Source organism: Pongo pygmaeus, chromosome 1 (assembly GCF_028885625.2).
Source record: "Pongo pygmaeus isolate AG05252 chromosome 1, NHGRI_mPonPyg2-v2.0_pri, whole genome shotgun sequence".
In the NCBI taxonomy this organism is placed as follows: Eukaryota; Metazoa; Chordata; class Mammalia; order Primates; family Hominidae; genus Pongo; species Pongo pygmaeus.
The window spans coordinates 26,100,519-26,125,497 of record NC_072373.2 but is presented as its reverse complement, the minus strand read 5'-3'; the positions used below and the strand labels follow the sequence as shown (position 1 = coordinate 26,125,497).

The 24,979-nt window shown below is 42.4% G+C and overlaps 1 protein-coding gene across 6 annotated transcripts in view; it reads right to left on the bottom strand.

Annotated features, from left to right (window-relative positions):
- Positions 1–24,979, bottom strand: part of SUSD4 (sushi domain containing 4) — a 145,880-nt gene that overhangs the window by 46,832 nt on the left and 74,069 nt on the right. For 3 of the 6 annotated variants that reach the window (XM_054451764.2, XM_054451781.2, XM_054451772.2), the window contains exons 4-5: positions 8,906–9,115; positions 741–914 (exon numbers count right to left, since the gene is read on the bottom strand). In XM_054451764.2, coding sequence (XP_054307739.1) covers positions 741–914; positions 8,906–9,115 — 384 coding nt within the window. The remainder of the gene's footprint in view (positions 1–740; positions 915–8,905; positions 9,116–24,979) is intronic. The other 3 variants (XM_054451810.2, XM_054451799.2, XM_054451788.2) reach the window with 1 other exon arrangement.

Genomic DNA, 24,979 nt, shown 5'->3' with positions numbered 1-24,979 from the left:
TTCATCTCAGCTTGAGCACGCTGGTGCTTTTGGAGCAAATGAGATTGCTCTCCTTCTCCCTCAAATTATGAATTATGCGTTGCCTTCTTGGTTCTTTGGTTGAAGTCACACGTCAAAAAATAAAATCAGAATTACTCTGAACTTGAGGGCTTATTTTCACAAACAGGGCCCTCTATGATGGCCCAGGCAACTCTAAAAAAATGCAAGGGAATAAATATTCACCAGGTTGTTCGGATGAAATTTGAATTTGATAATTTTTCTGCTCTTCATGCATTTTATATATATAAACACTGTTAAGAGAAAACAGCCTCTGTTTAAGATTGGCTGTAACTATATTTTCACCACTACTGAAATAAATATAAATGCTCTGTTATTTCCATTAAATATATAATAGTTCATCATTGTGTTAGCAGCTCAGTTACAAGTCTCCTGATTCTTAAACTACTTTTGATATTTTGGAGTTAAGGAGACATCCAACATTCCAAGGAATAAGGTGTTTCCTGTTTATCCTTTAAAACTGGGTGTATGGAGCTGAGCAAGCTACAAGGAGTGGTGATGGAGAGTCTAAGAACAGAGCTTTGGCAATTGTAGTAAACATGCAACTGGATCCATGTGGGGTAGATGGCTTTGTTCATTTCCCCCATCATCTCTATCACTTTATTAGATAAACATGTACACAGTCTACAATAAAGTCCGAGAGAATAGTAGCCCAGCTGAGAACTGAAGCATCAGTCCCGTACCTTGACAGATGGGCAGATTATTCCACGTTCCATCATCGCGACATAATGAAACCATATTGTGTAGGTCGGGGTACCGGATCTTGAATCCTTCATGACAAGTGATGATTAGCTTCTCTCCATGTCTATATGTCTTGTTATGAATCTCAGCATCTTCGATTTGAGGGATACGGCAATCTGCAATTTTGTAAAAGGTACACATTATTTTTGGAATTTTAAAACGGTTGTGGTTCACAGCTTCACGAGAAAGCTCTTATTTTCAGACTTGGTCTCAACCTACACAGCAATCTGATAAATGGTACCTCATTTGTCACTAGGCTCAGGTGCCAATGATGAGCAGAAGAGGTGGTTTCACGGGAGTAACAAGAAGGTGGCTCAAAAAGAGGGACCCAGGGCGTGGGGATCCAACCACAAAAAGAACTGTACTTCCCGCCTGTGACACTTCAAACCGTACAGCTGATCTTATGAACAATTTTGGAAATAAGTGAAAAAAGAGAAGTGTTGAGGATTAGCCTGAACTATCTGGTTACATACTTTACTGTGTTTGTGGACAGAACAGACCACAGTGCGGCCTGATGGGCTAGTCTCACAGCTGCCCAGCCATGCCACCTCTGTCTAAGGGTCCCGGCCCTGAGCCTGATAAGAAAATATGCTTTGCAAAACAGCACAGGGGTTGAGCTGTGGCTGTGTTTGCCATTAGCATTTCCTATCCACCTTATCTGTTTAAAAAGAGATAACAAATAGAGCAGCACATGCTACTGCCAATCTCACAAAGGCTCAGAGCAAGCCACTGTGCTGCCTCCTAAAAATGGAGTAAGAGCAAAAGGCACGTGTATAGGAGAAGAGGCAAGGCTGGGGGCTGGGGGAGGAGAACACCAGTGGAGGCACGAGGAGCCCATGCCATGCAGCAAATGATAAAAAGATCAAATAAAATGAACAAGTGATCATAACCCACTTCCAGCTGCATCTACTTCCAGTTCACTGTGCAGGCCACGCCACCCCTTGCCGCCAAGTTGGGATCCCACTTCCACCCTAAACACTGCCTAAGTCATCCCATCTGGTTTAAGGCACATTGCTCGCAATGTGTCTCTCTCCGTCTCTTATGAACACATCTCTGTTTAATGTTTCTGGTTTTATACGCATACGTGTTTGTAAGCATGACCTACACATGGGTTATGTTCCAAATTTGTTGATTCTTAACTTTTTAAAACAAGGCAAAAACCAAGAACAGCATTTTGTGAATCATAGAAATTTCCTCCAGAAATTTCTCAACGCTTTAAAAGATTGTAGGTCTCTTATCCATTCCCCAAATCCTACAATATCCACAATATGGCCAGAACAGTACTAACAGGAACCCTCACCTTTAAGTTGCTCTAAGCTTTGAACTGTCAGCTCTGAGGCACTTGGCCCTGGAAGCCCTGATGTGAGTGGAAGAGAAGGGAAATGCTGTGGCTAGTGGGTGAGTGGGTGACTCTGGTGGCTAGGAACTTTGGTGGCTCGAAAAAGGGCACATCCAGGAGCTAGGAGGTGGGGTTGGGGCTGGGTTTACTGGGAGAAATGGGAAGTATGGCACAACAGACTTCAGAAAATAGGATGTCAATGATGGGAAAGACTCAGGCAGACAGGGGCTTCCAAGTTAGAGGAGAGCTTGGCAGCTGGGGATGCAGGGGTGGTGGCTGTTCACTGCCTGCATGGGTCGCCTGAAGTCAAATGCTTGTAAGCCCAGGTCTGCCCTTATCTCAGCCTTTGTCACCACCATTAGCTTGAGAGCAGGGACTGTGTTGCTCACTTCCTCTGACCCTCCTGCCATGCTTCTGACCTGCGCACACACCTGGCGAAAGAGTGCTGAAAGGAGTTCTCTGAACCTCTGCCCAAGCTCGCTGTGAGTGCACAGCCCTCTGGAGCACGGCTAACAGGCTTGGGGCACAGCCCTGCAGCTCAGCCTTCCCTGAGGACACCTGTCATCAGGCCTTCCCTTTGCCCATGATTTCAACAACGAGAGTCTGGGCTAAAGAACTGTGCTCTGACTTTGGTTTTACCTTTCATATTTGTGTTTCAGGCCGTGAAAAGGGGTTTTCTTTTCCTTTTTGAGACAGAGTCTCACTGTGTCACCCAGGCTGGAGTGCAGTGGCATAATCTCGGCTCACTGCAACCTCCACCTCCCAGGTCCAAGCGATTATTCTGCCTCAGCCTCCCGAGCAGCTAGGACTATAGGTGCATGCCACCGTGCCCGGCTAATTTTGTATTTTTAGTAGAGATGGAGTTTCACCACATTGGCCAGGATATTCTCCAACTCATGACCTCATGATCCGCCCGCCTTGGCGTCCCAACGTGCTGGGATTACAGGAGTAAGCCACCTCGCCCAGCCTGAAAAGGGGTTTTCTAACTGTTCATGTTTAACAAACAGTTTTCCTGCTAGCATAGCTTAATTCCCCAGAATCAACCCCAATCCCAGAATAATCCTAACTGGGGTCACAAGATCATTGACAATTCTTTGCACACTGCTGCTGCCTTCTTAATAGAAAATGTGAATTACGTTTTTTCAATCGCACTGTACAGAAATTATTCACAGCAAATAAAAACACATTTATCAAGGCATCCATCTGTAAAATCTCGGCTGTAAATAGGTACTGCGGCAGTAATTTACACATTGAAACAACTGTTTTCCTGATTGATTTAAAACTTGTTCAGCAATTAGCTAGTATACTCAGGAGGTGGCCAGCTATAGAGAATAAAGTCAATGGATAGAAGCGTCCCTTTGGGCATTATGGACACGTGGATATTGGCTGGCTGGGAGCAGAAGCACCCAAGCCTTGTTTCTAAGAGTGATTTCTCCGCATAGTGTTGTGTAATGTAGAATGCTTTCAACTTCTAGTTAGAGCTAAAGTTTCCCCAAACATGGCATGGGGACTATTGCAGAATATAAGACACAGGGTTAGAGGGAATTCACAGCCTCCCGAATCCCAGTGATGATGTGCCCTCCTGAAAGAAGAGTCACCATAGGGAGTGATGCCAGGCCAATTTACTATGTGGGAGGAGTCACGTATCAACTAGGGAGTAAGAAGTAGGGTTCAAATCCCAACAAGGGGAAGAGGCCAGGAGGGGCAGTGCCCTAGGAATGAGTACAGAACAATCACAGATCAGCTCTATCAAAAAACTTAACCTTGACAGAGAAAACATTATCCAGAGCCTTTATGATTTCTTTACCCACAAAGTCTGGCATCTGATCCTCCCCCTGAAGGAGGGTGAAGTAGAAAGAAGAAGGAATCTAGAAAAAAGTATGTGCCCAGTGAGTTCTCTGTGGTAGTGAAAAACCATGGACCTTCTTTCCACAGAAAAAAAGAATCTAGGATCTCTAGTTATCTGACAGTAAATGTCTAATATCCATCAATTCTGAAGTCTCAAACAGAAATAACACAATTTTCTATAGCGTAAACTAATCTAGTCAATAGAAAGAATTTTGAAGGCAGGTGGCTCACGCCTATAATCCCAACACTTTGGGAGGCCGAGGCGGGTGGATCACCTGAGGTCAGGAGTTTGAGACCAGCCTGGCCGACATGGTGAAACCCCGTCTCTACTAAAAATACAAAACTTAGCCAGGCATGGTGGCACATGCCTATAATCCCAGCTACTGGGGAGGCTGAGGCAGGAGAATTGCTTGAACCTGGGAGGTGGAGGTTGCAGTGAGCCAAGATCACGCCACTGCACTCTACAAAAATATTCATCAAAATCTGGTTCTGTCCTATTGAATCTGGTCAACAATTAGAACTCATATGTATGAGGCATAAATAGGCCATTCAGGGTGTAACTTGAGGGATATCAAAGCCTTCCATTCTGGAAATCATCTTTCACCAGCCCAACACTGTCATTATTTCTACATCCTGCTTCTGGTATCAATGGGGATTCAATATAGTGAATAAATAAAAGAAGGAGTAAAAGATCCTAAGGCAGCATTGCATATTTATACCCAAGTACAAATTAATTTATCAGATTAGTTAGCAGAGAGCAGCGCCTAAGGGATGGAGCAGAAATAGTAACAGTAAAAGAAATCTTAAAGAAAATGTGCCATACATAGGATTTACTATCCTTTAAAAGTTAGTTATACTTGAAAATGAATCCAATTCCTTCAATATACCAAGTTTTGACATTAATACTCCCTCAAAACTGTTCCCAGGAACATGAATACATAATACACACTCAAGAGATTCACAATCCACAGAGTAGATTAAAGGCTCGGAAGGTCTTACTGTAAAGAATTCTACTTAATTTTGTTTAAACCAGCATTTGTCAAGCTTGTTTATTCATCCAGCTGTTCATTCATCCATTTTGTGAATTACAGAGCACTCACTCTAGGCTCAGGGTGTCCTGGGTGCTGGGAATAAAGAGTCAAGGGCCTTACTCTTACAGCACTTGCATGGAAGAAGACTGCAAATGGGCAAATTAACAGCTAAAGGTGCTAGAAAGTAGCAGGCAACACTCACTGCCACGATGAACACATAGCAAGGTGACATGATAGGGACTGACTCAGGAACTCTTTTAATTTGGGTAACTATGAAAGGGGCCCCTGAGGAAATGACATTTATTAATCTGAGATCTGAATGACAAGAATAATTTAATTATGTATGGCTCTTGGAGAAGAACATGTTAGGCAGTGGGAACAGCTAGTGCAAAGGCCAGGAAAGAGCTCGGTGTCCTTAAAAACACTAAAGAAGACCTGTGTTTTTGGAATATAGTGACCAAGAAGGGGAGGGACAGGCCAGATCATGCAGGGCCTTGTAGATTAGGGCAGGGAATTATTTTAGTGTGATAGGGAGTTGCTGGGGTTTGTTAAGCATGAGCCAAGGCATGATCTGATTTATATCCTCAAAGGGTTTGCCATATGTACAGTAAAGGATTAACTTACCCAAGGAGAGGTTTAGGCATTTGCCCTCAGCTCCTGAGAGGTAACCTTTAGCCCCTGGAATGTCTGGCTTGAGATGAGTGTCTTTGTTTGTCTGGGGGCTCTGGGCCACGCTAGACAGATTATGCCAACAGTATGATGTATGGCAGGGGCCTTGGCCATGCCATCTGGTCCATGCTAACATGGATTTTAGTCCATGCTAACATGTGATTTAAGCTTTGGGCCATGGGCCATGCAGTATCAGCTCAACTTCTGGAGGAAAAGGAAACTAAGATCAGCCACACTGTGGTCAGCCATGCCCACGTGACTAAGCCCTGATTAAAACTCTGGATACTAAAGCTTGGTGAGTTTCCCTGGTTGTCAACGCTTCATGTATATTGTCATACATTGTTGCTGGAAAAAAGAGGTGTTGTCCATATAACCCCACTGGAAAAGAACAACTGAAAGCTCATGTCTGGTGACTCCTGGACCCTGCCCTATGCACCTCTTCCCTTGGCTGATTTAATCTATGTCCTTTCATTGTAAAAAGCCTTAGCCATGAGTAGAATAGTTTTCCTGAGTTCTGTGAGTCTGAGTTCCTGAGTCCTAGTGAATTTTTGAACCTGATGGTGGTCTCGGGGAGCCCAGACTTATAGCTGGTATCACAAGTGAGGGGGGTCTTGGGGACTCTGAACTTAGTACCACAGAATGCTTTTTTCCACTTACTATCCACTAATATCCCTCAGGAGCACTGTTCCATATCAGTGCCATTCCACCCTTCTGCTGCTCTAAAGAACTGTCATTCCACCACAGCTCAGAGCACACTGTCTCAACCACCACAATTTACTCAGGATCGGGCTGAAGAAGCTGAATGAAACCAACTGAGACAAATGATTTGACCATCAGCAATTAACGAAAGGCAGAGAAAATGAGGGGCAAGAATCGATGCTCTTCAGAGATGACTGGAGAGAGAGGATGCTTCATAGAATAGGAGGCACCACCATGTGGGATAGTTTTGCTTTGGGAGCAAGGCTGGTCCAGGTTGTTTCTTTCATATTTAAAGGACATTGACTCTGAAACCTGAAGAAGAACTGGAACCAGACACTCAAGACCTTGTGGCTTGCAGCTGAAGGTAGTTAGGCCCTGGCTTAAACCCACTGAGAAAAAGCCCCGTGAAAAACAGTTGGTCAAAGAAAAGTTATTATAATAAGCATGCTTCTTGTACTTAGTGTCTTTGTCTGGTGCATAGATTGGAATATTTTATTTATTTGTGGTTGACAAAGGCAATTAGTAGATTTGTATTTCATTATTTAAAGCATTCATTTCTATATTTAACACATTGAGGGCAATTATTTGTGGGTTCTTAGCTATTCATTTGGAGGGACTGAGACTGCTACACATTCTTCTAAGCACACGTGGAACATTTACAAAAAATGACCATACCTGGGCAATAAAGAAAGTCTCAAAAAAATTTCGAAAGAACAAAATTATAGAGCTCTTTTTTTTCTGGCTACAATGAAATAAAGATAGAAATGAATAGTTAGAAAATCTCCATATGATGGGAAAATGAGTAGTACCTTTCTAAACAACCTATGAGTCCAAAATACTGACTGTTCAGTGCTGTGTACACTTCTATATGTGTTTTATTTCATACATTTTTTAAAAGTTAAAACAACAACAATAGAATTAATCCAGAAAGAAGAACAAGGACATCACTGCCTATGTAGCTGTCTTTCCCAGCTCATCTGGAGCCTCTGGGCCTGGCAAGTAGAGAGTGCTTAACGGAATTCTGGGGAGTGAATGACTAAACATATTGGGGGTGGTGCTGAAATTCTCAAAAGCATAAAACCTCAAATATTTGCCAGAAAATTTTCAGAAGACAATTTGACCTCTGAATATAGGTTATGTAGGTTGTTGGAGATCAAACTGGATTTGATTCAGAGTTTTGTCCTGGAAGGCAAATCTAACCTGATTTCTTGCTTTTCTCTTAATAAACCCAATTTTAATTATTTTATCTTTAAAGAAACTTTAAGGTCACTTTCCACCTTCTGGAAAGTTCAACAACAAGGAAGTGACAGAAAGCACTTTAAGGCCAGAGGTGAACTCACAAGAAAAATAAAAGAAGGCATGTCAAATGCCCTTCTCATGGGCTGATGACTTCCAGAGGTTCTACTCCATGTCTCATGCTCTGCTCATAGAGTGCACATGGTAAGCATCTCAAGGAATCCTCTGAGGCTCCACAACATGAGAATCACCTGGAAATGCCTGGTAAATTCCAATTCTTTGTTGCATACAAGCATCTGAGCTTGGGGCCTGGAAATGTGCCTTTTTTTATGGTTCCCCGCCCCCGCCCCCGGCAATTACCATGAAGTCAAACATTGAGAACCACCATGTGATGGGCTATGCAAGGTTAGTCTGGGTGACTGAATAGACTGAAGAACAGCAATCAAAACTCAAAGGCTGGCTCAGAATTTAACAAGCCCTAGCCCATCTCTTAGCAGCTGTCTCAGACAAATGTAAGAACAGAATCTAATCCAAGCAAGCTGGAGCACCAAGGCACACCGAGGCCTCACACTCTTGCAGACCCAGCATGGGGTTCCAAGGAGATCTGAATCAGTAATAGGACTCACAAGATGCTGCCTGGAAGCCTCAGTCGGCCCCCAAACTGCTCAAAGACTGGCATGAGAGAAGATGAATTTCATCTGCAGTGGGTTTAGAAGGACCCCAGTGGGGGTAAGTCTGCATTTTTCATAAGTAGCCAACATAATTCTGGATAGTTTCAGTTGCAAGCTTGTGAAAAACTGCTTTCTGGGGAAATCCCCCCAAGTCAGTTTGGTGTTCAAGGTTGCTAACAGTCACTGTGTGACCTTTCTACAGGATCTGACAAGGATCTGTGTATGTGCTGATGATGTTGTTGTTCTCTATTTGCCTGACAATTCTGGGACTTCGAGCAGCTCCCTACCTCCATAGCCCCTGTACAAAAAGGGTGAGGTCTCAGCACTCACGTGTGCAAGACTGCATGAGGCAGCTGGTTCAGGAGTAACAGCTGCCAAGATTTGGACATTCCTTCTGCACTTATTGGGGGCTTGGTTGCACAGGCCTGAGAACCCTTGTCTGTGGTGGTCCACCTGTCATCTTGCAACCATCATAACTGATCATTTCTGTCACTTATCTTTGCGGGATTTGCCTCGACCTGACCTGATATTATTTCCTATGGATTATTTTTCCCTTTCAAGTCTGGCCACATTTAAGTTAAATAAATCTTTTAGAAAACAAAAACTAAACTCACATGGAAGCCACAAGGGAGCGAGTACAGGAGAGCAGTGGCTTCTGTTAACAGCAGCATAAATAAGAAATGACAGTGGTCCTGGGGACAGGTAGAAGCATCCCTCTGCTCCTTCCCTTCTTAGGAGGTGGAAAATGAGGACAGAATATCTTGGGGAAGACATGCAAATACTTGCCCTTGTGGGCACAGGCTGTCGTTTCTGATAATCCACATCTAAGGCAACAAGAAAGAAATTTTAGATGATAGAGAATGCACATGAGAAAAAAAAATCCCAAATAAAATATTTTTAAAGCATCCGTTTTGATGAAGCCTCTGGAGCTGGAAGACAGCTGACAGCTCACTTAATATATAAGTAACTGGAAAACATGAGTATGACCACCCTGCTTTTGAAAAATGCCTGCACCCCACAGTTTCAATGAATAAAGGAGTTATCTCCCAATTTTACTGCCAGCTTTAGCTTATGAGTTGAGCTGAATCTTTTAATTAAAAATTTATAATGTAATAATAATACTTAAACTCATGTTGCACCTTTTCCCCAGGAAGCTCAAAGAACCTTCTTAACATCAAATTATTCATCTTTTATAGCAATCCTGGTCAGGTCTATGGGAGCCAAAATATTTTAGTGAGTGCTTAAAAATAATGCTTGATGAATGGATGATATTTTTTTTTTCCTTTTTGCACTCTGCAAGGAACCGAGACAAGGTTAAGCATGGAGACAGAGCAAACTGGAGCTGTGGCAGGAACAGCTCCTCCTCCTGTGCTCTATGCCACCTTTAGCCACAATCAGGTAACCAGGGATCCTGAGACAAAAAGCACAGGTGGAAGGGATCCCTGGTTGCACACTGAAATTACCTTGGATCCCTTGAAAAGAGATCCCTGGTTGTGCCCAGGCGTAGGTTGAAATACCTACGCCTGGGCTCCCACTACCCAGAACAACTAAAATAGAGTCACTTGAAGTGGGTCTCAGGCACTTTTATTATTTTTTATTTTTTATTTTATTATTATTATACTTTAAGTTTTAGGGTACATGTGCACAATGTGCAGATTAGTTACATATGTATACATGTACCATGCTGGTGTGCTGAACCCATTAACTCGCCATTTAGCATTAGGTATATCTCCTAATGCTATCCCTCCCCCCTCCCCCCACCCCACAACAGTCCCCAGAGTGTGATGTTCCTCTTCCTGTGTCCATGTGTTCTCATTGTTCAATTCCCATCTATGAGTGAGAACATGCAGTGTTTGGTTTTTTGTTCTTGCGATAGTTTACTGAGAATGATGATTTCCAATTTCATCCATGTCCCTACAAAGGACATGAACTCATCATTTTTTATGGCTGCATAGTATTCCATGGTGTATATGTGCCACATTTTCTTAATCCAGTCTATCATGGTTGGACATTTGGGTTGGTTCCAAGTCTTTGCTATTGTGAATAGTGCTGCAATAAACATACGTGTGCATGTGTCTTTATAGCAGCATGATTTATAGTCCTTTGGGTACATACCCAGTAATGGGATGGCTGGGTCAAATGGCATTTCTAGTTCTAGATCCCTGAGGAATCGCCACACTGACTTCCACAATGGTTGAACTAGTTTACAGTCCCACCAACAGTGTAAAAGTGTTCCTATTCCTCCACATCCTCTCCAGCACCTGTTGTTTCCTGACTTTTTAATGATTGCCATTCTAACTGATGTGAGATGGTATCTCATTGTGGTTTTGATTTGCATTTCTCTGATGGCCAGTGATGATGACCATTTTTTCATGTGTCTTTTGGCTGTATAAATGTCTTCTTTTGAGAAGTGTCTGTTCATATCCTTCGCCCACTTTTTGATGGGGTTGTTTGTTTTTTTCTTGTAAATTTGTTGGAGTTCATTGTAGATTCTGGATATTAGCCCTTTGTCAGATGAGTAGGTTGCGAAAATTTTCTCCCATTTTGTAGGTTGCCCGTTCACTTTGATGGTAGTATCTTTTGCTGTGCAGAAGCTCTTTAGTTTAATTAGATCCCATTTGTCAATTTTGGCTTTTGTTGCCATTGCTTTTGGTGTTTTAGACATGAAGTCCTTGCCCATGCCTATGTCCTGAATGGTATTGCCTAGGTTTTCTTCTAGGGTTTTTATGGTTTTAGGTCTAACGTTTAAGTCTTTAATCCATCTTGAATTAATTTTTGTATAAGGTGTAAGGAAGGGATCCAGTTTCAGTTTCTACATATGGCTAGCCAGTTTTCCCAGCACCACTTATTAAATAGGGAATCCTTTCCCCATTGCTTGTTTTTCTCAGGTTTGTCAAAGATCAGATAGTTGTAGATACGCGGCGTTATTTCTGAGGGCTCTGTTCTGTTCCATTGGTCTATATCTCTGTTTTGGTACCAGTACCATGCTGTTTTGGTTACTGTAGCCTTGTAGTATAGTTTGAAGTCAGGTAGTGTGATGCCTCCAGCTTTGTTCTTTTGGCTTAGGATTGACTTGGCGATGTGGGCTCTTTTTTGGTTCCACATGAACTTTAAAGTAGTTTTTTCCAATTCTGTGAAGAAAGTCATTGGTAGCTTGATGGGGATGGCATTGAATCTATAAATTACCTTGGGCAGTATGGCCATTTTCACGATATTGATTCTTCCTACCCACGAGCATGGAATGTTCTTCCATTTGTTTGTATCCTCTTTTATTTCGTTGAGCAGTGGTTTGTAGTTCTCCTTGAAGAGGTCCTTCATGTCCCTTGTAAGTTGGATTCCTAGGTATTTTATTCTCTTTGAAGCAATTGTGAATGGGAGTTCACTCATGATTTGGCTCTCTGTTTGTCTGTTATTGGTGTATAAGAATGCTTGTGATTTTTGTACATTGATTTTGCATCCTGAGACTTTGCTGAAGTTGCTTATCAGCTTAAGGAGATTTTGGGCTGAGACAATGGGGTTTTCTAGATATACAATCATCTCGTCTGCAAACAGGGACAATTTGATTTCCTCTTTTCCTAATTGAATACGCTTTATTTCCTTCTCTTGCCTAATTGCCCTGGCCAGAACTTCCAACACTATGTTGAATAGGAGTGGTGAGAGAGGGCATCCCTGTCTTGTGCCACTTTTCAAAGGGAATGCTTCCAGTTTTTGCCCATTCAGTATGATATTGGCTGTCGGTTTGTCATAGAAAAGCTTATCCACCATGATCAAGTGGGCTTCATCCCTAAGATGCAAGGCTGGTTCAATATATGCAAATCAATAAATGTAATCCAGCATATAAACAGAACCAAAGACAAAAACCACATGATTATCTCAATAGATGCAGAAAAGGCCTTTGACAAAATTCAACAACGCTTCATGCTAAAAACTCTCAATAAATTAGGTATTGATGGCACTTTTATTTTTAAAAGTTCTGCAAGTGATCCTGACAGGCAGCCTGGGTTGCACACCACCAGGATATAGAAAGAGCACTGGACAAGGAGTCAAGACACTGGTCTAATTCCCAGCTTTCCTGCTGTGTGACTTCTTTATAAGTCACTAAAGCTCTTATAGGCTTCAGTGTCTCCATTTGGAAAATGACAACACTGACATTTCTGATTCTAAGAATTAAACATCTCTAAGGATCTTTGTTGAACACTAGAGAAAATTATGTTATTCTCCCTTCTTACAAAGCAATATCAGACCATATCCCTAAATTAGTGAGTCTCAAACATTTTTATGTGTAAGAATCTGCTGGGAGATTTTTTTTTAAATGCAGATTCCTTGGCCCCACTCTTAGCATTCTAATGCAGGAGGTCTGAATATGTACTTTTCCTAAGTTCTGATGCAGGTAGTCCTTGGCACATACTTTAAGAACCAGTCCCGAGTTCCAAGATGGCTGAATAGGAACAGCTCCGGTCTATAGCTCCCAGCATGAGCGACGCAGAAGACAGAAGATTTCTGCATTTCCAACTGAGGTACCAGGTTCATCTCACTGGGGCTTGTCAGACAGTGGGGGTAGGACAGTGGGTGCAGCCCACCGAGTGTTAGCCGAAGCAGGGCGAGGCATCGCCTCACCCAGGAAGCACAAGGGGTCAGGGAATTCCCTTTCCTAGCAAAGGGGAGGGGTGACAGATGGCACCTGGAAAATTGGGTCACTCCTATCCTAATACTGCGCTTTTCCAACGGTCTTAGCAAACGGCACACCAGGAGATTATATCCCACACCTGACTCAGAGGGTCCCATGCCCACGGAGCCTCACTCATTGCTAGCACAGCAGTCTGAGATCAAACTGCAAGGCAGCAGCGAGGCTGGGGGAGGGGCACCCGCCATTGCTGAGGCTTGAGAAGGTAAACAAAGCAGCCTGGAAGCTGGAACTGGGTGGAGCCCACCGCTGCTCAAGGAGGCCTGCCTGCCTCTGTAGACTCCACCTCTGGGGGCAGGGCATAGCCGAACAAAAGGCAGCAGAAACCTCTGCAGACTTAAATGTCCCGGTCTGACAGCTTTGAAGAGAGTACTGTGGTTCTCCCAGCATGGAGTCTGAGATCTGAGAACAGACAGACTGCCTCCTCAAGTGGGTCCCTGACCCACAAGCAGCCTAACTGGGAGGCACCCCCCCAGTAGGGGCAGACTGACACCTCATACAGCCAGGTACCCCTCTGAGACAAAGCTTCCAGAGGAACGATCAGGTAGGAACATCTGCTGTTCAGCAATATTTGCTGTTCTGCAGCCTCTGCTGCTGACACCCAGGCAAACAGGGTCTGGAGTAGACCTCCAGCAAACTCCAACAGACCTGCAGCTGAGGGTCCTGACTGTTAGAAGGAAAACTAACAGACAGAAAGGACATCCACACCAAAACCCCACCTGTACGTCACCCTCATCAAAGACCAAAGATAGATAAAACCACAAAGATGGGGAAAAAACAGAGCAGAAAAGCTGAAAATTCTAAAAATCAGAGCACCTCTCCCCCTCCAAAGGAACGCAGCTCCTTGCCACCAATGGAACAAAGCTGGATGGAGAATGACTTTGACAAGTTGAGAGAAGAAGGCTTCAGATGATCAAACTTCTCCGAGCTAAAGGAAGAAGTTCAAACCCAATGCAAAGAAGCTAAAAACCTTGAAAAAAGATTAGATGAATGGCTAACTAGAATAACCAGTGTAGAGAAGTCCTTAAATGACCTGATGGAGCTGAAAACCATGGCACAAGAACTACATGATGAATGCACAAGCTTCAGCAGCCGATTCGATCAACTGGAAGAAAGGGTATCAGTGATTGAAGATCAAATGAATGAAATGAAGTGAGAAGAGAAGTTTAGAGAAAACAGGGTAAACGAAACGAACAAAGCCTCCAAGAAATATGGGACTATGTGCAAAGATCAAATCTACGTCTGACTGGTGTACCTGAAAGTGACGGGGAGAATGGAACCAAGTTGGAAAACACTCTGCAGGGTATTATCCAGGAGAACTTCCCCAATCTAGCAAGGCAGGCCAACATTGAAATTCAGGAAATACAAAGAACGCCACAAAGATACTCCTCAAGAAGAGCAACTCCAAGACACATAATTGTCAGATTCACCAAAGTTGAAATGAAGGAAAAAAATGTTAAGGGCAGCCAGAGAGAAAGGTCGGGTTACCCACAAAGGGAAACCCATCAGACTAACAGCGGATCTCTCGGCAGAAACTCTACGAGCCAGAAGAGAGTGGAGGCCAATATTCAACATTCTTAAAGAAAAGAATTTTCAACCCAGAATTTCATATCCAGCCAAACTAAGCTTCATAAGTGAAGGAGAAATAAAATCCTTTACAGACAAGCAAATGCTGAGAGATTTTGTCACCACCAGGCCTGCCCTACAAGAGCTCCTGAAGGAAGCACTAAACATGGAAAGGAACAACTGGTACCAGCCACTGCAAAATCATGCCAAATTGTAAAGACCATCGATGCTAGGAAGAAACTGCATCAACTAATGAGCAAAATAACCAGCTAACATCATAATGACAGGATCAAATTCACACATAACAATATTAACCTTACATGTAAATGGGCTAAATGCTCCAATTAAAAGACACAGACTGGCAAATTGGATAAAGAGTCAAGACCCGTCAATGTACTGTATTCAGGAGACCCATCTCACGTGCAGAGACACACATAGGCTCAAAATAAAGGGATGGAGGAAGATCTACCAAGCAAATGGAACACAAAAAAAGGCAGGGGTTGCAATCCTAGTCTCTGATAAAACAGACTTTAAACCAACAAAGATCAAAAGAGACAAGGCCATTACATAATGGTAAAGGGATCCATTCAACAAGAAGAGCTAACTATCTTAAATATATATGAACCCAATACAGGAGCATCCAGATTCATAAAGCAAGTTCTTAGAGATCTACAAAGAGACTTAGACTCCCACACAATAATAATGGGAGACTTTAACACCCCACTGTCAACATTAGACAGACCAACGAGACAGAAAGTTTACAAGGATATCCAGGAATTGAGCTCAGCTCTGCACCAAGTGGACCTAATAGACATCTACAGAACTCTCCACCCCAAATCAACAGAATATACATTCTTTTCAGCACCACATCGTACTTATTCCAAAATTGACCACATAGTTGGAAGTAAAGCACTGCTCAGCAAATGTGAAAGAATAGAAATTGTAACAAACTGTCTCTCAGACCACAGTGCAATCAAACTAGAAGTCAGGTAAGAAACTCACTCAACACCACTCAACTACATGGAAACTGAACAACCTGCTCCTGAATGACTACTAGGTACATAACAAAATGAAGGCAGAAATAAAGATGTTCTTTGAAACCAATAAGAACAAAGACACAACATACCAGAATCTCTGGGACACATTTAAAGCAATGTGTAGAGGGAAATTTATAGCACTAAGTGCCCACAAGAGAAAGCAGGAAAGATCTAAAATAGACTCCCTAACATCACAATTAAAAGAACTAGAGAAGCAAGAGCAAACACATTCAAAAGCTAGCAGAAGGCAAGAAATAACTAAGATCAGAGGAGAACTGAAGGAGATAGAGGCACAAAAAACCCTTCAAAAAATCAATGAAACCAGGAGCTGGTTTTTTGAAAAGATCAACAAAATTGATTGACTGCTAGAAAGACTAATAAGAAAAGAGAGAAGAATCAAATAGACACAATAAAAAATGATAAAGGGGATATCACCATCGATCCCACAGAAATACAAACTACCATCAGAGAATACTATAAACACCTCTATGCAAATAAACTTGAAAATCTAGAAGAAATGGATAAATTCCTGGACACATACACTTTCCCAAGACTAACCCAGGAAGAAGTTTAATCCCTGAATAGACCAATAACAGGCTCTGAAATTGAGGCAATAATTAATAGCCTACCAACCAAAAAAAGTCCAGGACCAGATGGATTCACAGCCGAATTCTACCAGAGGTGCAAGGAGGAGTTGGTACCATTCATTCTGAAACTATTCCTCAATAGAAAAAGAGGGAATCCCCCCCAACTCATTTTATGAGGCCAGCATCATCCTGATACCAAAGCCTGGCAGACACACAACAAAAAAAGAGAATGTTAGACGAATATCCCTGATAAACATCGATGCAAAAATCCTCAATAAAATACTGGCAAACCGAATCCAGCAGCACATCAAAAAGCTTATCCACCACGATCAAGTGGGCTTCATCCCTGGGATGCAAGGCTGGTTCAACATACGCAAATCAATAAACGTAATCCAGCATATAAACAGAACCAAAGACAAAAACCACATGATTATCTCAATAGATGCGGAAAAGACCTTTGACAAAATTCAACAACTCTTCATGCTAAAAACTCTCAATAAATTAGGTATTGATGGGATGTATCTCAAAATGATAAGAGCTATTTATGACAAACCCACAGCCAATATACTGAATGGGGAAAAACTGGAAGCATTCCCTTTGAAAAGTGGCACAAGACAGGGATGCCCTCTCTCACCACTCCTATTCAACATAGTGTTGGAAGTTCTGGCCAGGGCAGTCAGGCACGAGAAAGAAATAAAGGGTATTCAATTAGGAAAAGAGGAAGTCAAATTGTCCCTGTTTGCAGATGACATGATTGTATATCTAGAAAACCCCATCGTCTCAGCCCAAAATCTCCTTAAGCTGATAAGCAACTTCAGCAAAGTCTCAGGATGCAAAATCAATATGCAAAAATCACAAGCATTCTTATACACCAATAACAGACAGAGAGCCAAATCATGAGTGAATTCCCATTCACAATTCCTTTAAAGAGAATAAAATACCTAGGAATCCAACTTACAAGGGATGTGAAGGACCTCTTCAAGGAGAACTACAAACCACTGCTCAACGAAATAAAAGAGGATACAAACAAGTGGAAGAACATTCTATGCTCATGGATAGGAAGAATCAATATTGTGAAAATGGCCATACTGCCCAAGGTAATTTATAGATTCAATGCCATCCCCATCAAGCTACCAATGACTTTCTTCACAGAATTGGAAAAAACTACTTTAAAGTTCATATGGAACCAAAAAAGAGCCCTCATTGCTAAGACAATCCTAAGCCAAAAGAACAAAGCTGGAGGCATCATGCTACCTGACTTCAAACTATACTACAAGGCTACAGTAACAAAAACAGCATGGTACTGGTACCAAAACAGAGATATAGACCAATGGAACAGAACAGAGCCCTCAGAAATAACGCCGCACATCTACAACCATCTGATCTTTGACAAACCTGACATAAACAAGAAATGGGGAAAGCATTCCATATTTAATAAATGGTGCTGGGAAAACTGGCTAGCCATATGTAGAAAGCTTCCTTCCTTACACCTTATACAAAAATTAAATTCAAGATAGATTAAAGACTTAAATGTCAGACCTAAAACCATAAAAACCCTAGAAGAAAACCTAGGCAATACTATTCAGGACATAGGCAAGGGCAAGGACTTCATGTCTAAAACACCAAAAGCAATGGTAACAACAGCCAAAATTGACAAATGGGATCCAATTAAACTAAAGAGCTTCTGCACAGCAAAAGAAACTACCATCAGAATGAACAGGCAACCTACAGAATGGGAGAAAATTTTTGCAATCTACTCATCTGACAAAGGGCTAATATCCAGAATCTACAAATAACTGAAACAAATTTACAAGAAAAAAACAAACAACTCCATCAAAAAGTGGGTGAAGGATATGAAGAGATACTTCTCAAAAGAAGACATTTATGCAGCCAACAGACATATGAAAAAGTGCTCATCGTCACTGGCCATCAGAGAAATGCAAATCAAAACCACAATGAGATACCATCTCACACCAGTTAGAATGGCAATCATTAAAAAGTCAGGAAACAACAGGTGCTGGAGAGGTTGTGGAGAAATAGGAACACTTTTACACTGTTGGTGGAACTGTAAACTCGTTCAACCATTGTGGAAGACAGTGTGGCGATTCCTCAAAGATCTAGAACTAGAAATACCATTTGACCCAGCAATCCCATTACTGGGTATATACCCAAAGGATTATAAATCATGCTGCTATAAAGGCACATGCACACATATGTTTATTGCAGCACTATTCACAATAGCAAAGACTTGGAACCAACCCAAATGTCCATCAATGATAGACTGGATTAAGAAAATGTGGCACATATACACCATAGCATACTATGCAGCCACAAAAAAGGATGAGTTCATGTCCTTTGTAGGGACATGGATGAAGCTGAAAATCATCATTCTCAGCAAACTATCGCAAGAACAACTAACCAAACACTGCATGTTCTCACTCATAGGTGGGAATTGAACAATGAGAACACATGGACACAGGAAGGGAAACAGCACACACCGGGCCTGTTGTGGTGTTGGGGGAGGGGGAGGGAAAGCATTAGGAGATATACCCAGTGTAAATGACGAGTTAATGGGTGCAGCACACCAACATGGCACATGTATACTTATGTAACAAACCTGCACGTTGTGCACATGTACCCTAGAACTTAAAGTATAATAAAAAAAGAAAAGAACCAGTCTCCTGCATGAACAGATTCTTACCAAGTGTGTTGGTAATGAGATCCAACCCTAATGGGGTATGGGCCTGGGGCCATTATAATGGCCTTCCCTCCCTTCCCCTCGCCTGGGAAAAATCACGTTTGGTCAGGTGAGATGACCATACTGGAAAGAAAACTGAAATTTGAATCCCAACTCTGTCACTACCAAGGAGACCATGGGAAATTCAGCCTCTCAGAGGCTTCACTTTCTCATCTGTAACATAAGGCTGTGGAACCTACTTTGTAGGGTTGCTGTAGTAATTAAAGAAGATGATGTATATAAAGCATAAGCATGTTTATCACAGCACTATTCACAATAGCCAAGATATGGAATCAACCTAGGTATTCAACAATAGATGAATGGATAACGAAAATGTGGTACATAAATGCCATGGAATACTATTCATCCATAAAATGGGATAAAATTTTGTCATTGATGGCAATATGGATGGAACTGGGGGACATTATTTTAAGGCTTATTTTAATAAGCCAGGAATAGAAAGTTAAACACTGCATGTTCTCACTCATATGTGGAAGCTAATATAGACTGATCTCATAGAAGTAGAAAGTAGAAAAGAGGATATTAGAGACTGGGAAGGGTAGGGGAAAGGGTGGGAGAGATTTCTTAAAGAATATAAAGTCACAGCTAGATAGGAGGAATAAGTTCTAGAGTTCTATACCTCTGCAAAATAACTATGGTCAACAATAATATATTACAGAGTTTCATATCACAAGAAGGAAGATATTGAATGTTCCCAACACAAAGAAATAACAAATATTTGTGATGATGGACATGTGAATTGCCCTAATCTGACCATTACACATATATGTATTAAAACATCACTATGTATCCCATGAGTATGTATAATTATATGCCAATTTAAAAAATAAAATTAAAAATAAAACATAGGTACCTAATCCGTATGACAGACATCTCCTTAACACACTGCAGTCCTGTTGGGGAAAGGAAAACAAGGGCAACATGCAGACCAGGGAGAGGGATACATACTGGGGTGGGCAGGAACACCAAGGGAGGCTTTGCCTTCAGTGACTGGGGATGGGGCCAGGTTCTGGACAGATGTGTAGGGACGTTCCTCCTTCTCCTTCAACTGCTGCCTCTCTGAATCCCTGTCCATCTTTGTCAGCATCCCCAAAATACATGACTTTGGACAGGCAACTCAATTCACAATGCCCCATAGAGAACTCAGATTCAACTGTACTGACAATATTAATTGTGGCCAAAGCAACGATAAGGTATGCACTAAGCCAATCAGAAATGTGGAAGGAAAGAGTATCCATGTGCTTTCCTTGTGTGTAAATGATTAACAATGGAACCCAAATGTCAGCAAAAGCAGTAAAAGAAAAGGCCAGAAAACATGGTTCACATACACCATGAAATACTATGCAGCCATAAAAAAGAACAAGATCATGTCCTTTGCAGCAATATGGATGGAGCTGGAGGCCATTATCCCAAGCAAACTAACACAGGAACAGAAAAACAAATACCTCATGTTCTCACTTACACGTGAGAGCTAAACAATGATAACATGTGGACACAAAGTGGGGAACCACACACACCAGGAATTACTTGAGGGTGGAGAGCGGGAGAGAGGAGAGCATCAAAAACTACCTATGGGGTACTAGGCTTGTTATGTAACAAAATAATCTGTATACCAAACCTCCAAGACACACAGTTTATCTACATAACAAACCTGCACAGGTATCCTTGAACCTAAAATAAAAGTTCAAAACAAAAAGTCTGGGGAAAAAAATCTGCTGAAGGAACTCAGTGTGAATATCCATGGGCAAAGGCCCACCTGGGAGAAGCTGGGACTACAGGTGTACACCACCATGCCTGGCTAATTTTTTGTTTTTTTCTTTTTTTGAGATGGAGTTCTCACTCTGTCGCCCAGGCTGGAGGGCAGTGGCACAATCTCGGCTCACTGCAAGCTCCGTCCCCTGGGTTCACGCCATTCTCCTGCCTCAGCCTCCCGAGTAGCTGGGACTACAGACACCCACCACCACGCCTGGCTAATTTTTTATATTTTTAGTAGAGACAGGGTTTCACTGTGTTAGCCAGGATGGTCTCGATCTCCTGACCTCGTGATCCACCTGCCTCAGCCTCTCAAAGTGCTGGTATTATAGGCATGAGCCACCGCACCCAGCCAATTTTTTGTATTTTCAGTAGAGACAGGGTTTCATCATGTTGACCATGCTGGTCTAGAACTCCTGGCTTCAAATTGATCCACCTGCCTCAGTCTCCCAAAGTGCTGGGATTACAGGCATGAGCCACCGCAGCTGGCCTGAGAAATGCAAATCTTAACCAGACCACCTGTCTAAAGGTTGTGGGGAGCATCAGGAAAGACAGAGGCAATGGGTTCTCCCACACTCATGGCCAAGTGACTAAAGAAGACAGGCAAGGAAAATGGAGCTGCCATCGGGCCTCCCTTTCATGGATGAGAATTGCCTGCTTGGATATGCAGGTAATAAATAATAACATCAAGCGAGTGCCTGGGGCTGGCCATCAGATGTAGAATGTCTCAAGCGTGTCATTTGTGCCTACATCTCCCTTTCAGATCAAGGAACCTCTCCCTAGAGAAGCACCGCAAGGTTGGATGAGCTTGTTTTTTGTGTTGTTAGGTGAATCTCACGAAGACAAGCCATGTTTCCCTCCACTCCATGGCCATATCTTGAAGCCTTGCTCTTCTGGGTGATGTAGGTTGGACCCAGGATTTTGAGCCAGAGCCTGTGGCTACATTGGTGAGTGACTGCTGTCAGAGCAAGGAAAACCATCCCAGGGATGGGCTCGACTTACAGAGGTAGCTTTGTTTGTTTGTTTTTGTTTTTGAGGCAAGTCTTGTTCTGTAGCTTAGGCTGGAGTACAGTGGCACAATATCGGTTCACTGCAACCTCTGCCTCCTGGGTTCAAACAATTCTCATGCCTTGGCCTCTCAGAGTAGCTGGGATCATGGGCACGAGCCACCACACCTGACTAATTTTTGTATTTTTAGTAAAAATGAGGATTCGCCATGCTGGCCAGGCTGGTCTCGAACTCCTGGCCTCCAGTGATCCACCCACCTCAGCCTGTCAAAGAACTGGGATTACAGGCGTGAGCCACCGCACCCAGCCCAGAGGTAGCTTTTGAAGGTACATTAAATGTGCAGTTTCAACAATCCTTCTGCTTGACCCCTCTGCTCCTCTCCCACTCAAAGGAATCGACTGGCCAACTACAGAGGAAGAATTTCCTGGAAAAGTCTTCTGCTCAGGAAGTTCATTTTAAAAGCAAGTGCTGCTCTGTGGAGGCCCCATAAGTTCTCTTAAGGACCTTATCCTGGGATTAAGAAGAGCTCTGCAGTGGTTTTAAGGTGTTCTCAGAACCTGCTTGTTTAAGACTCTCACTTAAACAAGCTATCTCACAGACCTATGGGACTCCAGCTTCATGAAAATACTTTATTCACTTAATATGGATTTATCTGAAGTTTACTTGAAACCAAGTGACCAATGCAACCAGTGACTATTCTCAGAGCTGCTCAAGAAAAATGGTTAAATAAAAAGAGAAAGGGTCTTCTTCCACCTTACAGAGAAAAGCTCTATTAAAAAGCCCTTCAACATGAAAATCTCATTTCATAAAATTTTAAGTCTGCAGCAGGCTCCAGTTTAGTCTCCAAAAGCACACTCCCCCTGCAAAGAGGAAACTCAAAGAAGAAAAGAGAGTTGTCTTTCTGCACAAGGAACATGTTGTCTATACCCAAAGGTGTTCAAGGAACACCCTGAGTCTACCCAGGTGCTGAAGCTCCTACTAGAGGGATTTGGCTTTTAAAAATGTCATAACGGCGTGATATGGTTTGGCTCTGTGTTCCCACCCAAATTTCATCTAGAATTGTAATCCCCATGTGTTGAGGGAGGACCTGGTGGGAGGTGATTGGATCAAGGTAGCAGTTTCTCCCATGCTGTTCTCGTGATAGTGAGGGAGTTCTCATGAGATCTGATGGTCTTAAAAGCAGGGGTTTCCCCTGTGTGCTCTCTCTCTCCTGCCACCATGTAAGACGTACTTTGCTTCCCCTTCGCCTTCTGCCATGAGTGTAAGTTTCCTGTGGCCTCCCCAGCCATGCACAACTGTGAGTCAATTAAACCTCTTTTCTTGATAAATTACCCAGTCTCAGGTAGTATATTTATAGCAGTGTGAAATGGACTAATAACACCACTCTTCCCAGGAACTGAATCCTAAGGGAGGAGGAATTTGGATGCTGTACAATATTATCTCATAGTCTATGTAAGACTCTCACCCGAACCAGGAACTGAGTGCAATTAGTTACTTGGTTCTCTATTTAAGAAACAAAACCAAAACTTCCTATCTAGCTAGTATAGCCAATGCCATAAGGGCTGAGATGAACCCTGTAGCCCAAAAGATGCTTAAGTAAGGAAATATTTTCATCAATGATGACAATGGATTTTGGCAAGACATGGGTTGATTCTTCTGTCCTTTCTCTCATATAATACTTGTTCATAATATAAATGAATCCTGAATTGATTTCATTTTAGTCTCTTTAAGATGTTTACTTTTTAAATGTGCTAATTCTTTATGATGTACAAACCGAAGTTCATCACCACACAAAGTCTGACTGCTACTCCTTGCAGCAACGGCTTCAGTGAGGAAGCAGCATTTTTTATATTCTGAAGACGTATATGTTGAGTAAGTGTTTGTTAAGTGAATTCAGGTAAAGTCAATCTTGCTTCACCTCTGTCTTTTCTCATGAAATGTAGGAAAGGGGTGTGTTTACTCCGGAAAAGTATCCCCAAGTAGACATAACTGAGTTGGTTTTGGAAAGGAAGCAGCCAGACAGTGGCCCGCATCCTGGCCTTTAGTCACTGTACTTACTAGGTCAGCAGCCCTGCGCCCACAGGGTGTATTTTCAGTCCTTTGCCAATTCTAGGGTCTCCTCTCCACCATATAGGTCACCTCCTCTGTTCCCTGGGCCATAGACATTTTCACCCATGCTTGGGGTCATGCAGGCTCCAGTCTTGCAGAAGCAGCTTGAAGAAGCACAGACATCTCTCAGGCTGGAGACTTTGGGGGCCATAAAGTGAATTCATTCAGTTCTGTAAATTCAGACCTCTATAAATTTAGTTCACTCGGAAGAAGCAAGTTGAATTGGAATAAGGGGGCCATGTGAAAAGCGGGAATGGCTGTACATGTGGCAGGATGAGGTGGGAATAAAAGAGAGGGATCTGTGCGCACCCAAGAGAACAGCTGCCCAATACCACCTTGCTTCTGTAGAGCACTTTACTGTCATAAAGCATTTTAATGGATATGAACTTAGTTTTTAAAAATTCTGCATCTCAGACAGGACTGACCCATGGCATGAAAGGAGTCCAGGTAACAGTGACAAGCCCGGGGGCTGCAACAGGTCTTTCCCTAAATTGTCATTTAATTCTGGGAAGGCTCTTACCTTATTTGAGACTCAGTTTCTCTATAGGTCAAACAAAAACTAAATCAGAATGAGGGCTTGAATTATATGATTTCTCTGAGTTCCTTCAACTCCAAACCTGGATGATGTCATTTGTTGTAACAAGGTGCTCTTGTGTAACAGATTAGAGTGGGGCTGTTGTGACATAAAGAAGGTTAGACTCAACCTTGTAGAGGAAAAATAATGCTGTTTTAGGATTAATTCCAGCCAGGCTGCTTACTCATCAACTGTGTGACCTTAACAAACTGAGTGAGCCTCTCTGAGCCTCAGTTTCCTAATCAGGAAACAATAAGACTCATCTTGTAGAATTGTTGTGCATGTTAAATGAAATAGTGAATCTGAAAGCACTTTTAAACTTTAATGACCTATAACAATGTGATAAATTATTATTGTTACTATTATTACCACCATTCCAGAAATTCATTAGCCTTCTAAGAATTACCTGGCAAGGATAACAAATGAATTCAGCAGCCCTTACTACTTGCCCAGCATAAATCCTAAGCAGGGAGCATGGCTATTTACAAAGCAGGAAAAAGACATTCTGAAAGTTTAGCTTTTTCACTGCTATGTGACATCAGTGGTATACACTTCTAGGTCTCCCTCCAGCCCCCTATAAATCACATAGAATAAAGAAAGCCTAGAGTGTTAA